This window comes from Entelurus aequoreus, linkage group LG22, assembly GCF_033978785.1.
Source record: "Entelurus aequoreus isolate RoL-2023_Sb linkage group LG22, RoL_Eaeq_v1.1, whole genome shotgun sequence".
NCBI classification, from domain to species: domain Eukaryota; kingdom Metazoa; phylum Chordata; class Actinopteri; order Syngnathiformes; family Syngnathidae; genus Entelurus; species Entelurus aequoreus.
Genome location: NC_084752.1, coordinates 14,242,587 through 14,259,202, shown reverse-complemented (window position 1 = coordinate 14,259,202; position 16,616 = coordinate 14,242,587). Strand labels below are relative to the sequence as shown.

The 16,616-nt window shown below is 38.9% G+C and overlaps 1 protein-coding gene across 3 annotated transcripts in view; it reads right to left on the bottom strand.

Moving 5' to 3' along the window:
* galnt7 (UDP-N-acetyl-alpha-D-galactosamine: polypeptide N-acetylgalactosaminyltransferase 7) overlaps positions 1 to 16,616 on the bottom strand; it is a 51,026-nt gene that overhangs the window by 19,759 nt on the left and 14,651 nt on the right. The window contains exons 4-8 of one of the 3 annotated variants that reach the window (XM_062033010.1): positions 15,914 to 16,080; positions 13,785 to 13,915; positions 13,628 to 13,707; positions 3,143 to 3,325; positions 2,778 to 2,960 (exon numbers count right to left, since the gene is read on the bottom strand). In XM_062033010.1, the coding sequence (XP_061888994.1) occupies positions 2,778 to 2,960; positions 3,143 to 3,325; positions 13,628 to 13,707; positions 13,785 to 13,915; positions 15,914 to 16,080 (744 nt within the window). The remainder of the gene's footprint in view (positions 1 to 2,777; positions 2,961 to 3,142; positions 3,326 to 13,627; positions 13,708 to 13,784; positions 13,916 to 15,913; positions 16,081 to 16,616) is intronic. The other 2 variants (XM_062033009.1, XM_062033008.1) reach the window with 2 other exon arrangements.

Here is a 16,616-nt window from a genome sequence, read left to right as displayed (position 1 = left end):
GACCCATAATAAATTCATAAAAGAACCAAACTTCATGAATGTTTTTTGTGACCAACAAGTATGTGCTCCAATCACTCTATCACAAAAGAATAAGAGTTGTAGAAATTATTGGAAACTCAAAATAGCCATGACATTATGTTATTTACAAGTGTATGTAAACTTTTGACCACGACTGTAATTCTACATTGATGCATCTAATTGTTCTTTTATCCTGACTAGTCTCCCACAGCATGAGGCTGCCACCTCCATGCTTCACTGTAGGGATGGTATTGGCCTGGTGACAAGCAGGGCCTGGTTTCCAATTATGACGCCTGTCAATTCACACCGAAGAGTTCAATCTTTGTCCCATCAGACAAGAACATTTTGCTTCTCATGGTCTGTCTTTCAGCGGCCAGGCAGGCTACCATGCGCCACTATAACACACAGGCCTGATTGGTGGATTGTTGCAGAGTCGGTTGTCCTTTCTGAAAGGTTCTCCTCCCTCCACAGAGAAACACTGGAGCTCTGTCACGTTTTCCTAAGGCCTTTCTTCTCTGATTGTTTAGTTTGACAGCCGTTCTGTTCCAAGTGTCCCTTGTGGTTTAAAACTTATTTTATTTAAGGAAGATGGAGACCACTGTGCTCATTGAAACCTTCAAAGCAGCAGACATGTCTCTGAACCCCTCCCCAGATTTGTGCCTAGAGACAATTCCTTTGACTTTGTGTTTGTTATTTTAGCTCAGACATGCATTGTCCACTGTGGAACCTTATATAGACAGGTGCGGGTCTTTCCAAATAATTCCCAATTAACTGAATTTACCACAGGTAAATCTTTTTACTCCAGAAAAGATGTAAAAATATCTCCACGATGATCAGTGGAAACATGATGGACCTGAAACCAGCTTTGAGTGCCATCGCAAAAGTTGTGAATACTTATGTTCATGATTATCTTCAATACATTTGCCAACATTTCTTGTATTTGCAGATTTTTAGGAATAAAATGAATTGAGTCCATTTTTTTAGAACGACTTAACACAACAAAATGTGGAAAAAGTGTATACAAGTGAATACTTTTTTCTAATAAGATTGAGGCTGACAAAACACTTTATAATAGACACTAAAAAGTGTTAAACTTGCACAAGCCAGTGTATATGGCGATGGAGTGAAAAGGAACATGCTAGCTCATACATGCTCCAGGATACATGCTGTGTTTGAGCTCAGGAGAATTGACAAACAATTCTTAACATGCTTGGTTTAACACAACTGATAACATCAACAACAATATTATGTATATATTCGTATATATGTTATGTTATATTTTATATCGCTATATTTAGTCTATTTATACCTGCATTGTCCTTTCCATCCTTACACTTTCCATCATTGTAACTGAGCTACTGTGTTGAACAATTTCCCTTGTGGATCATTAAAGTTTGTCTAAGTCTATAAAGTCTCGCAACATATTTCTAAACTATGTCAAATTTGTCATAGACAATGACGATATTTAATTTTGGAGAGTTTTGAGTAGTAGTAATTGAGTAGTCGAGTGACAAACACATATCAAAACTACAATCAATGTCTTTAACTCCATCCACTTTTTCGACTCTGACCTTAGTTGTATACCGCGTATAAAAAAATATATAACAAAAATAGGTTTTTATCATCTTAAGAATATAGCCAGAGTTCGCCCAATTCTCTCTCAGGGCAAAACAGTCGCTAATGCATGATTTTATTAAAAGTCGTAAAGATTATTGTAACGCCCTGCTTTTCTGGTCTTCCTAAAAAAAGTTATTGCACCTTTGTAATTACTCCAAAATTCAGCGGCACGTGTCCTGACGAAGACCAGAAGGCGGGCTCACATTACACCAGTTTTAAAATCTCTGCATTGGCTCCCTGTGTGTTTCAGGATAGATTTTAAGGTTCTTCTTATGATTTATTAATGTTTTTATGGTATCGGGCCTTCTTATCTTTCAGAATTGCTTTTACCCTACAAACCTTCCTGGGCCCTGAGATCCTCTGGCACTCATATCCTAATTATTCCAAAAGTCAGGACACAAAGTCACGGGATGGCATCTTTCCACCATTATGGCCCCCGTCTATGGAACAGCTTGCTGGAAGACTTCAGGGCAGCGGAGAACGTTCATGTTTTTAAGAGCAGGTTTAAGACCCACCTTTTTGATTTGGCTTTTACCAAATATTAATTTTATTGAAGTAATTCGTATTTTACTTTTTATCTTATTAGTTATGCAATATTTTTTTTAGTTCTATTTATTTATTATAGATTTACTGTGTATTCATTTTATTTGTATTTATTATTATTATTATGTATTTGTTTTTATCTTCATATGTCTTACTTGTATTTTATCCTTTATCTCTACTCATAGTTCTTACTATTTTACATGTTTTATTAGTTTTACTTTCCAACATTCCTCAGAGGGACTGTGGAGGCGCTTTGTGTCAGCGTCCTGGTGGCCATGGTCTGATGACCCCCTAGTGCAGATGGCTCCTGTGATAGTGTTTACTCACATGTCTCTTCTGTACTCAGCCATGCAATCATTCATTTGTTCATATAGTTGCATAAGTGTGTGTGTGTCTGTTTGTGTTTGTTACCTGTGTCCGTGCGTGTGTATGTGATAATGGGGGATCTTTGTCACCAGGGTATTGTTTTTAACTTTGTAAAGCACTTTGCGTTGCATTTCTTTTGTCAGAAAAGGGCTTTATAAATAAAGTTTGATTGAGTAAATGCCTTAATGATATATTAATTTCTAAAATGATTAAGTATTAAAATGATTCAGTACCTATATGGCTCAGTACGAGTTTTTCTTTGGCTTTTTTCTTTGTTGTTCAGAGGAACTCTTTTCCACAGCATGCTCCAATCCCAGGCTCCTCTAGCAAAGCCGTCTTCATCTCCTCCACCCTGAGGTTCAATGGTGTACTTCTCACCATGGATGGAGTCAATCAGTGGGACAGTGCACACCGTTCTTTTGCAGGTGTAGTGAGAGCAGAGGAACAGCCATGCATTCAAGACACACAAAAGGGATGTGGCAGGCATACACAGAGAAATGATCGAAGGTCAAAATAAAGGGAGTGGAAGGATGGAAGATGGAGACAAAAACAGACAAGAATGGATGTTAACATGCTGTCTGCAGTGCAGTGCGTGTACCTATAGGGTTCCGTGGTGTGTTGTCTTTCCGCCCTCTCTCTCTGGCTTAGTGGTATTCTCTTCCAGAGCAGACTCCAGTCCCATGCTCCTCTAGCCAGGCCGTCTTCATCGCCACCGTGTTGGGGCTCCATACTATACTCATTACCATCTATATAGTCTATGAGAGGTACTGTACATACCGTCCTACCAACACAGACACAAGCGCGTCGGAATGTTTCATCCTTGAATAGTACATATTCGAGTTGTGACCTAATTGAATGAATGAGTTAGCACATTCATTTGCATGTCATGTGGAAATAATACAGTTATCCGAATCTTTTTTAATCAGAATAGATAAAATATTGCATGTGGTGTTGCGTACGAAAATACAATAAAATATGGTGCAAATCTATAGGGCTGTCTTTAAATAGTTGACGATTCGGTTCAGAGCGGTATGATTCGACTATTAACCTTGCGGTCTTATATTCACAAAGTCGCAACTAAGATCTTTGTTTTGTTTACTTGAATTAAAGACTATTTCTTTCATAGATACCTTTAATTACCTTGTGCTAGAACACAGCCTTGTGATGTAAATGACACCAAGTGACTAGTCAGTATTAGTGTTGTCCCGATACCAATATTTTGTTACCGGTACCGGCACCAAAAATGTATTTCGGTACTTTTCTAAATAAAGGGGACCACAAAAAAATTCATTATTGGCTTTATTTTAACAACAAAATCTTAGGGTACATTAAACATATGTTTCTTATTGCAAGTTTGTCCTTAAATAAAATAGTGAACATACTAGACAACTTGTCTTGTAGTAGTAAGTAAACAAACAAAGGCTCCTAATTTAGCTGCTGACATATGCAGTAACATACTGCGTCATGTATCATTCTATTATTTTGTCAAAATTATTTAGGACAAGTGGTAGAAAATGAATTTTTAATCTACTTGTTCATTTACTGTTAATATCTTCTTATTTTCTCTTTTAACATGTTCTCTCTACACTTCTGTTAAAATGTAATAATCACTTATTCTTCTGTTGTTTGATACTTTACATTAGTTTTGGATGAGACCACAAATTTGGGAATCGTTCCGATACCAAGTAGTTACAGGATCATACATTGGTCATATTTAAAGTCCTCATGTGTCCAGGGACATATTTCCTGAGTTTATAAACATGATATAAAAAAATTTGGCCCGCCAAACATCACCCAAATAGGCTTGATGAATCTATTTAAACTAGGGTTGATCATATATACAGTATTCCTGCCACCCCGTAGGGGGCAACAGCAAAGCATATGTCTCCCAGTGAAGCAGCGGTGGGGTGAGTAGAAGAAAACTTATTCAATCCTGGAAAAAACTCTAAATAAATTGCAAAAATCTGACTTTTAACAAGGCCTTGACAACAAAGTATGAATGTTCTATCCCGAGCAAGTGCTGGAGTCATTGTTTTCTGGCGGACCTTTTAAGTGACGGACACATTGATCCAGACAAGCAGCAACAATGGTAGAAATCTCAACAAGTCTGCTCAGTGGCCTAGTGGTTAGAATGTCTGCCCTGAGATCGATAGGTCGTGAGTTCAAACCCCGACCGAGTCATACCAAAGACTATAAAAATGGGACTCAGCACCAAGGGTTGGAATTGGGGGTTAAATTACCAAAATGATTCCCAGAGCGCGGCCACCGGTGCTGCTCACTGCTCCCCTCCCCTCCGAAGGGGTGTAACAAGGAGATGGGTCAAATGCAGAGGGTAATTTCACCACACCGAGTGTGTGTACTTTAGTGAAACTAACTTTTAACTTTAACATGTAAGCTTCATCAACCATTTGTAAGTAGATGTAACTTGTGCATAAATATATTTAGTTGGTTTTGTATTACTTATTTGTATTGCTTACTTTGTGATGTCTTTTGTATTCATGGTCATGTTTTTTGTCTGAGATTAACGATCAAACCTCGTTTTAATATATGTAGTGCTAAATTTGACCAGTAGAGGGCGACAACGCCAATAGTGATGAATCACATACCGTGTTTGGTGTGTGGATGTTGTTTAATTTCTGTATGCGTAAACATTTGTAGTTTACTGTGTGAATATATTAACACTAAACCGATTTTATTTATGTAAAATACACAATGTACCGTATTTTCCGCACTATAAGGCGCACCTAAAAACCTCCAATTTTCTCAAAAGCTGACATTGCGCCTTATAATCCGGTGCGTCTTATATATGGACCAATATTGAGCCACAACAGGTCTCGCAACTACGGGATGCATAAAGTAACCCCAGCCTCTACTGTAGCGTCTATTCTATGTGCCTTATAATGCGGTGCGCCTTATATATGAACAAAGTTTTAAAATAGGCCATTCATTGAAGGTGCGCCTTATAATCCGGTGCGCCTTATAGTGCGGAAAATACGGTACATTACTTTTGTTATGCTTTTATTCTATGGTTATATTTTCAGTCTTACAAACCTAAATGAAAGGAAGAAGTGTAAAGAAATAAAACAAAGGAAGGAAAATAATTTAAAAGAAGAAACATCAATCCTCAACAAAAACTGGCGCTTCTTTTTTTTCATACTGTTAACTAGCTGCACACGGCGGAAACAAGTCAAGGGCAGAATATAATGAAGTTATTGACAGTGCAGTGTGGAAGCCAATGTGTTTATTTTGCAATTAAGTAAACACAGTCTCAAAGAAATATAACCTGCAGAGGCACTTTTTGACGAAAACTCCACATTTCGATGTCCAGCCCCTGAGCCGTTGAAACTGTGGCCCTCTTCAAGATCCAGTTGAATAGCCCTGGTCTAAGCCCCTCTTGGCTACTGTTTATTTACCCAAATCTGTGCAGATTTAGGCTTATTTTGAAAGGTTTAGAGGCAAATATAAAAGCGATCATGAACAAATATTTAAAATGGAATGGAGTGGATTTTTACACTTAAGAAAAATATTTTACATTTTTTTTAAACCGTTTATCATTACCAAGAGGCTACTGCTACCTCACTTCACTTGACACTTACGGTATTTAAGAAGAAAAGATTGGAGGCACATCATGTATTAACGTATTTAACATAACGAGTGCGGTGCTGCTGTGTTTGTGACGCTAATAAGAAAAAATATAAGTTTAAGTCCCTGCAACAAATATTAGTCTGTCATCTACAATTCATGTCTGCAGTTATTTTTATGATGTGAAGTTCATATTTTGTCTCATTATTTAGCTATAGATGTCCCTGTTGTTCAGCAATGTTTGCTAGCGATATCAAGATTCAGTATAGCTGTTGAGCCTACGAGAGATTTATTCATCTAATTTATTAATACTGTTCAGGATATTTACTTGATGCTAACAAATATCACCAAAGACACTATTATGTGGTAATCCATGTCGAATAAATCACTTTCCTGCACATAAACTAAGCTTTCAGTTTCCGTTATGAAAATTGACAACAAAAATACGGTGGATTGTACCAACGATCCGAATATTTATTACTAGGACTTAACATGATGTTAGTTTATTTGCACAACCAGGTCTTTGTAGTTATATTTCGGCATAGCAACCACAAAAGAACAAAAAACTAATGTGATCTATTGTCATTTCTTTACGTTTAGTTCTGTTATCAAACACTACTAATATAACTTGAATGCGTCACAGAAAGTTTCTCAAACAAATCAAATGTTCAAACTAACATTTTACAAAGTGATCACTGCAGACACGAGCATGGCTCCGATTGTATTACACAAGATGATGAAAGTGATATTTTTAACTTAGAATTTAATGGCAGCAACACATTGCAAAAAAGTTGGCACAGGGGCATTTTTACCACTGTGTTACATGGCCTTTCCTTTTAACAAGACTTGTTTGGGAACTGAGGAGACCAATTTTTGAAGCTTTTCAGGTGGAATACTTTCCCATTCTTGCTTGATGTACAGCTTAAGTTGTTCAACAGTCTTTGTTGTCGTATTTTAGGCTTCATAATGCACCACACATATTTAGTGGGAGACAGGTCTGGACTACAGGCAGGCCAGTCTAGTACCTGCACTCTTTTACTATGAAGCCACGCTGTTGTAACACGTGCAGAATGTGGCTTGGCATTGTCTTGCTGAAAAAGACGTTGCTTGGATGGCAACATATGTTGCTCCAAAACCTGTATGTACCTTTTTAGCATTAATGGTGCCTTCACAGATGTGTAAGTTACCCATGTCTTGGGCACTAATACACCCCCATACCATCACAAATGCTGGCTTTTGAACTTTGCGCCTATAACAGTCCGGATGGTTCTTTTCCTCTTTGGTCCGGAGGACACGACCGCCACACTTTCCAAAAACAACACAGAACACTTTTCCACTTTGCATCAGTCCATCTTAGATGAGCTCGGGCCCAGCGAAGCCGGCGGCGTTTCTGGGTGTTGTTGATGAATGGCTTTGGCTTTGCATAGTAGAGTTTTAACTTGCACTTACAGATGTAGCAATGAACTGTAGTTACTGACAGTGGTTTTCTGAAGTGTTCCTGAGCCCATGTGGTGATGTCCTTTACGCACTGATGTCGCTTTTTGATGCAGTACCGCCTGAGGGATCCAAGGTCTCGGGCGTTCAATGTTACGTGCAGCGATTTCTCCAGATTCTCTGAACCTTTTGATGATGTTACGGACCGTAGATGGTGAAATCCCTAAATTCCTTGCAACAGCTCGTTGAGAAATGTTGTTCTTACCTGTTCGACAATTTACTGACACATTTGTTCACAAAGTGGTGGGTGACCTTCGCATCATTCACCATTCATTGGAAGCTGCTTGTATACAAAGTCATGGCACCCCCCTGTTCCCAATTAGCCTGTTCACCTGTGGTATGTTTGAAATAAGTGTTTGATGAGCATTCCTCAACTTTCTCAGTCTTTTTTGCCACTTGTGCCTGCTTTTTTGAAACATGTTGCAGGCATCAAACTCCAAATGAGCTAATATTTGCAAAAAAAAAACAAATTTTACCAGTTTGAACGTTAAATATCTTGTCTTTGCAGTCTATTGAATTGAATATAAGTTGAAAAGGATTTGCAAATCATTGTATTCAGTTTTTATTTACCATTTCCACAACGTGCCAACTTCACTGGTTTTGGGTTTTGTATTAGTCTTATTTTGTATATTCCTGAAAACCAGCATCCTTTCAGTGGACATTTGATTTTGGTCTATTTATTTAGTCCAAGTCAAGAGTGCTCTGATGTCTTTAAGGACCTACTGCAAAAAAGGTAGTCAAAGAACATCTATATGACATTGCTCTTGTGTTTTTAAGAACCTGTTGCAAATAATGTCGTCTCTCCCAATTTGAACTGAACTCGCGGGCCGCCAGTTGAATAAGTGCCATAAACACTTTCTGTCCCCTCACCTGCACCATGTGTGTAATCGATAGTATGCCTTTGTGCCAAAACCATAAACCCTATTATCCCTACTGAAACCATTTCATATTTGTGTGCTTAGTTATCAATTCAGCACAGTATGTAGAGACCTGTTTGGATAAAATGTGAGCTGTATTTGTGATCATGAAAATTGTCTCCTGCTGTGTGTTCAATGACTTGATACAGTGGCTACATTAGGAGTCTAAAAAGTTGTCCTGTTTGTTTGTAGTATGGGACTAAATTAGGGGCCTGATCTATTAAGATCCCTAAGAAGTGCTAAATATTACATGCAAACATCACCATTGCACAAACTATTAGCGATCTACTAATACTGCTTGCAAAATTGATAAGTGCCAAAGCGCTCTATTTACATGTAAATGAGAATTGTACGTGTACTACTGGATCTCATCATTGAGACAGTCATTTACTTTCATGGCATCATGGTCCAACCTGTGGATTGTTTGGGTATGTTGTGGAACAGTAAGCACAACTATAATCGGCCCCAACCCTTTTCTTAACAATATAAAAGCGTTCTTCAGAACAATTTAGACAGTGGAACCAACTTTTTGGCACGCCGAAGGTGCGTTCTAGGAGACGCTGTCTAACAATAACTAGCAATAACTGTCCAGGTGGGCTGGAATAATCCAGACGCAAGGAAATGCGTTGTTGCAAGAACTTTTTCAAATATATTAATATATCTCCTATATGAAAAAAAAATGCCATGTAAAAAATACCAGCCGACACCAAAACTGCTGTCTAAGTAAGTCATTCAGCCGTTACAAAATTATAAAACGCATTACAGGATAGAAGATATGTCTATTATTTTCATATCTAAAACTTCAAGCCTCGCATATGGAGGCTTGTCCCTCTCTGTCGTCTGTCATTATGCCTCCTTCTTGCGCAGCCATTTGTGCACAACTGTGCCATTGGCACGTACCTTCCAAACAGCGGCCGCAAACAGTTTCAGGCTTGACACATCAAATTGCCAGCACTAAATTACTACATTTGCTTTTCCTACTCACAGTATTGTGAGCGTTCAACAAAACCCCAAAACCAGTGAAGTTGGCACGTTGTGTAAATGGTAAATAAAAACAAAATACAATGATTTGCAAATCCTTTTTCAACTTATATTCAATTGAATAGACTGCAAAGTTAAGACACTTAACGTTTGAACTAGTAAACTTAGTTATTTTTTGCAAATATTAGCTCATTTGGAATTTGATGCATGCAACAGGTTTCAAAAAAGCTGGCACAAGTGGCAAAAAGAATGAGAAAGTTGAGGAATGCTCATCAAACACTTATTTGGAACATCCCACAGGTGAACAGGCTAATTGAGAACAGGTGGGTGCCATTATTGGGTATAAAAGCAGCTTCCATGAAATGCTCAGTCATTCACAAACAAGGATGGGGCGAGGGTCACCACTTTGTGAGCAAATGCGTCAGCAAATTGTCCAACAGTTTAAAAACAACATTTCTCAACGAGCTATTGCAAGGAATTTAGGGATTTCACCGTCTACGGTCCGTAATATCATCAGAAGGTTCAGAGAAATCACTGCATGTAAGCGATGATATTACAGACCTTCGATCCCTCAGGCCGTACTGCATCAAAAAGCGACATTAGTGTGTAAAGGATATCACCACATGAGCTCAGGAACACTTCAGAAAACCACTGTCAGTAACTACAGTTTGTCGCTACATCTGTAAGTGCAAGTTAAAACTCTACTATACAAAGCGAAAGCCATTCATCAACAACACCCAGGAACGCCGCCGGCTTCGCTGGGCCCGAGCTCATCTAAGATGGACTGATGCAAAGTGGAAAAATGTTCTGTGGTCTGACGAGTCCACATTTCAATTTGTTTTTGGAAACTGTGGACGTCGTGTCCTCCGGAACAAAGAGGAAAAGAACCATCCGGATTGTTATAGCCGCAAATTCGAAAAGCCACTATCTGTGATGGTATGGGGGTGTATTAGTGCCCAAGGCATGGGTAACTTACACATCTGTGAAGGCACCATTAATGCTGAAAGGTACATACAGGTTTTGGAGCAACATATGTTGCCATCCAAGCAACGTTATCATGGACGCCCCTGCTTATTTCAGCAAGATAATGCCGAGCCACGTGTTACAACAGCGTGGCTTCATTGTAAAAGAGTGCGGGTACTAGACTGGCCTGCCTGTAGTCCAGACCTGTCTCCCATTGAAAATGTGTGGCGCATTATGAAGCATAAAATACCACAAAGGAGACCCCGGACTGTTGAACAACTTAAGCTGTACATCAAGCAAGAATGGGAAAGAATTCTCCTCAGTTCCCAAACGTTTACTGAGTGTCGTTAAAACGAAAGGCCATGTAACACAGTGGTAAAAATGCACCTGTGCCAACTTTTTTGCAATGTGTTGCAGCCATTACATTTTAAGTTCTTGATTATTTGCAAACAAAAATTTAGTTTCTCAGTTCAAACATTAAATATCTTGTCTTTCCAGTCTATTCAATTGAATATAAGTTGAAAAGGATATGCAAGTCATTGTATTCTATTTTTATTTACGATTTACACAACGTGCCAACTTCACTGGTTTTGAGTTTTGTAATAATCTGCATTATGCACTTGCTATTTAGCTCATTGAAAAGACGCAATCCACAGCACACAAACCTAGATCAAATTTGCATGTGCTATCAAGTTTAGTAGATCAAAAGTGTTTAATAGTAGGTCACTAATAATGCAACTATTCTGCACCAGTTTCCACACTTAGATGCTGCATTGATTCAGTTCTGGGTTCAGTAGTGTCGTCCGTCCTGCACAAGTACTGGTAATCTGGGACTTCTACTTGCCCCCTCGACCTCTCAACCACAGTTAAATCATTCAGTGTCATCCCGCCTCCAAACCGCTCCATTTTGTGCTGTGAGAAGATCAAACCGTGAATCAACAATACTCTCTCTCTTTCGTGTGCATCATCCATGATATAACATCATATGTTTGGTCAGGCTCTTGCGAAGCAAAGACAATACTGAGGAAGTATTATATGCTATAATCAATGCAGAGCTCACTTGTATGAACTGTGGCATTACAGCCTGCGGCTAAACATGGCTTACTGTAGGGTTGTACGGTATACCAGTACTAGTAAAGTACCGCGATACTAATGAATCATATTTGGTACTATACCGCCTCTAAAAAGTACCCGTTCCCACCATTTTTTTAACGGTCATGACAGCGCGTCATCGTCACATCATGACATTGCTGGTTTTACGAGCAGAGGAGCATGTTCGGCAGCGCACAATCACGGAGTACTTACAAGCAGACACAGTGTGTAGACAGAAAAGGGAGAACGGACGCATTTTGGCCTAAAAACTGACGATAAAGGTGAAGTTATAACACTGAAACGCCCTCAGGAAGAGGTGCTTTAAGACATGGCTAGCTAGTTAGCGGCTAACGTCCAGCCGCAGTCAGCAGTGTTGTAGCTACTTCTAAATCACTAATCCTCGCCTCCATGGCGACAAATAAAGTACGTTTCTTACAAGTATCATCCCTGCAGGACGAGGAATAGCTAAACATGCTTCACTACACACCGTAGCTCACCAGCGTCACAATGTAGACAAACGCTATTGGCGGATCTACACCTAACATCCACTGTAATGATACCAAGTACAGGAGCGTATCTAGTTGATACTACTATGATTACATCGAAATGTTTTGGCATCGCAAAATCTTTTTTTTGTTTTTTATTTATCTATATTATGTTTATAAACTCAGGAAATATGTACCTCGACACATGAGGACTTAAATTATGACCATTGTATGATCCTGTAACTGCTTGGTATCGGATCGATACCTAAATTTGTGGTATCATCCACAACAGAAGAATAAGTGATTATTAAATTTTAACAGAAGTGTAGATAGAACATGTTAAAACAGAAAATAACCAGATATTAACAGTAAATGAACAAGTGGATTAATAACACATTTTTACAGTTTGTTCATCATTATTTTGACAAAATAATAGAATGGAAAATGACACAATATGTTACTGCATATGTCAGCAAATAAATTAGGAGCCTTTGTTTGCTTACTTACGACTAAAAGAAAAGTGGTCTCGTATGTTCACTATTTTATTTAAGGACAAAGTTGCAATAAGAAACATATGTTTAATGTACCGTAAGATTTTTTGTTAAAATAAAGACAATAATGCCATTTTTTTGGGCTCCTTTATTTAGAAAAGTATCGAAAAGTATCAAAATACATTTTGGTACCTGTACCGAAATATTGGTATCGGGACAACCCTAGCTTACTGCGACTCATTCAAATACAGTTTACAGGTTGTGTACTGAGGATGGACATTGAGCAAGCCTTTTAACTAGAGATGTCCGGGAATATTGGACTGCCGATATTATCGGCCGATAAATGCTTTAAAATGTAATATCGGAAATTATCGGTTTCAAAAAGTAAAATGTATTTACAACCCTCTACCCCCCTACCTCAACCCCGGCCACACCCTACCTCAACCCCCCCCCCCCCCCCCACCCCCCAGCAGTCCAATAAATGCTTTAAAATGTAACATCGGAAATGATCGGTATCGGTTTCAAAATTATCGGTATCGGTTTCAAAAAGTAAAATGTATTTACTACCCCCTCCCGCCCCTACCTCAACCCCGCCCCGCCCCCCCCCTACCCCACCCACCTCAACCTCCTCATGCTCTCTCAGGGAGAGCATGTCCCAAATTCCAAGCTGCTGTTTTGAGGCATGTTAAAAAAAATAACGCACTTTGTGACTTCAATAATAAATATGGCAGTGCCATGTTGGCATTTTTGTCCCATAACTTGAGTTGATTTATTTTGAAAAACCTTGTTACATGGTTTAATGCATCCAGCGGGGCATCACAACAAAATTAGGCATAATAATGTGTTAATTCCACGACTGTATATATCGTTATCGGTTGATATCGGAATCGGTAATTAAGAGTTGGACAATATCGGAATATTGGATATCGGCAAAAAAGCCATTATCGGATATCTCTACTTTTAACCCATCAAGACTCATGAAAAACAATTCTTCATTAAAATGGTAACTTTTTAAAGATTATGAAAGATGTGGATCTTTGGCTCATTTTCACATTTGCTGCGTTATGAGCTTTCTTACCTGTCTAATGAAATAGGAGCAACCAGCGGAGGATACCAGTTGATTCCAACCTCACAATGAGCATCCAGGTAGATTAGCACCTGCAGCAATGAAATCAAGCATATTAGAGTCCCACAAAGTACCAGTTGATTTCATTAATGAATACTATGAATAATACCTGTCCCTTAGTGGCCTTTTTGGCGCCGATACTTCGTGCCTGGATAAGACCCTCTCTCTTCTCATTTCTGTACAGCTTGACAAGACCGTTCCACTGCTTGATGTACACCTCCAAACGTTCCTTCAAATCGACTTTACAAAGAGGGAATGTGCGGTAATTGTTATTGGACTGCAGTTAGAAACTCAGGAACAAGATCATAGACCTACACAAAACTGGAATTGACTACAAAACAGTTAACAAGAAGCACTTCCATCTTCCTACTTTCGGAAACAAACGACATGCTAACAGACAACAAAGACAACTATTTTTTGGACAAATGAGGATTCAAAACCTTATTTTTCTGAAGCTGAATATACAGAAGATGAACTACTGCTTATAGAAGCAAGCACAAAGAGGAGGTGAAACATTGGAGCAGACGGAAGCAGAGAGACTCAGGTCAGCGTGACTTGACACTGTAAATGTGGAACTTGGAGCCAAGCTATGCCGACATAAATGAAGTGTCTACCCAAAATAAACCGGAAAAAACTTCCCAAGCCAGCTGGACCAAACAGATGACTGTCCATCGAGTAAATCACTAAGCAACACCTACATACACTGTCGAGCTAGCGGTGTAACAACAAAGCATGACATGTGGGCTAATACCGTAATTTCCGGACTATAAGCCGCACCAGCTAAATTTAGGGGAAAATACAGATTGCTCCATATATAAGCCACACCCGACTATAAGCCGCAGGGTTTTGATGTGTAATTACCGTAGTATATAGGGGTTCCTGCTACCACGGAGGGGATTGTCGGGACAGAGATGACTGTTTGGGAACGCAAAGCGTCCCATTTATTAACAATAAATCTTTCAATCATTCAATCAAACTTTCACATCTTTGACATGGCGAACAGCATTCGTGCAGAGTACAAATAATACAACGGTGCAAAGTAATACAAAGTGCTCGCCTGTACGTTATCAAAATAACCAGCCTACCGGTATATGAAAAGTCAGTCTTTAATCATTGTGTCATCGTCTTCCTCCTGCGTACTAAAACCACCGAAATCCTCTTCGTCGGTGTCGGAGAAGAACAGGCCGTAAATAAGCCGCACCCTTGTATAAGCCGCAGGGACCAGAACGAGGGGAAAAAGTAGCGGCTTATAGTCCGGAAATTACGGTACTTTACATATACTGTAATATGAGTGTTCATGTATTTCAGTCAGTACATATTTGTGCCCTATCGCATTGTGTTGTGCATTACAAACTCAAAAGCTATTCAGCTGCTGACGCAGTAGCTAGCTTACGGTTAATGCCGTAGAATGCCGTCACAAGGCGATAGATAAAGAGTTCCTCAGTGGTCGCTCTTACAATAACAACATCACTGCCGCTTGGTTATTATACAGGTTACAGAACGTAAATTAAGTATTGTTGACGGTTTTTGGGTGCATTTTCAAAGTGATTTAGAGATAGAAAGGATTGATCCCATTAGCTGCATTGCTAGCCACCTACAACGAGCTGATTATTACAAATTAGAATGCAAAAAAACCCTAACTTTAGTCGTCTTGTCTCTCATAAGGATTGTGAAGGATAGGCAAAATTCCTAAAAGAGTGCAGCTCCCCTTTAAATGCCTATATTTTTCACAATTACTAACTATATTGAATAAAAATGTGCTTGTCGGCTCGAGTAGTTAGTCTGGCGTTCAGCGGTCACTCACCGCTGTCTGGTCCACATGTCCACAAAGTTAAAGTTAAAGTACCAATGATTGTCACACACACACTTGGTGTGATGAAATTAGCCTCTGCATTTGACCCATCCCCTTGCTCCACCCCCTGGGAGGTGAGGGGAGCAGTGAGCAGCAGCGGTGGCCGCGCTCGGGGATGGGAGCGTGTGCACAAATACAAAAGCAACTAACAATTTGCAATTATGTTATTATGGTTATGACTATACATTCAATGATAGATAATGTTAGTAGCTAAACTTTGACAAATCGCTATCATTAGCTGAAAACTAACAAAAGGTAATTTTTGTACCGGTATGTGCATGTGTGATACTAAAGGGTAGTCTACATGCTAAAACATACAATAGTGTGCAGCGATCTAAATATTCTCTTGTTAGATGGTACCGGAATTCGAAGGAAAGCCAACCCACCTTTGTTGCTAAAGTCGTCAATCATGACAATCTCAGCCAGGTATATCCTGGGAGTTCTCTTGATGACACTGTGGATGGTTCTCATTAAAGTCGACCATCCTTCATTATGGAAGACAATCACCACACTGGATGTCAGCAGTCGGTCATCATAATGCCAGTACTTGCACCTGTATTCGCAGCAAACAATGACAATTTTATTCTTTACATGCATATGCACCTTTGTTTACAGATCTAATCAGGAATGTATTTTTCTTTGATGAGAGTATATGGTTCGAACTAGGGATGTCCGATAATGGCTTTTTGCCGATATCCGATATTGTCCAACTCTTTAATTACCGATACCGATATCAACCGATACCGATATATACAGTCGTGGAATTAACACATTATTATGCCTAATTTGGACAACCAGGTATGGTGAAAATAAGGTCCTTTTAAAAAAAATAAAAAATAAGATAAACAAATTAAAAACATTTTCTTGAACAAAAAAGAAAGTAAAACAATATAAAAACAGTTACATGGAAACTAGTAATTAATGAAAATGAGTAAAATTAACTGTTAAATGTTAGTACTATTAGTGGACCAGCAGCACGCACAATCATGTGTGCTTACGGACTGTATCCCTTGCAGACTATATTCATCTATATTGATATATAATGTAAGAACCAGAATATTAATAACAGAAAGAAACAACCCTTTTGTG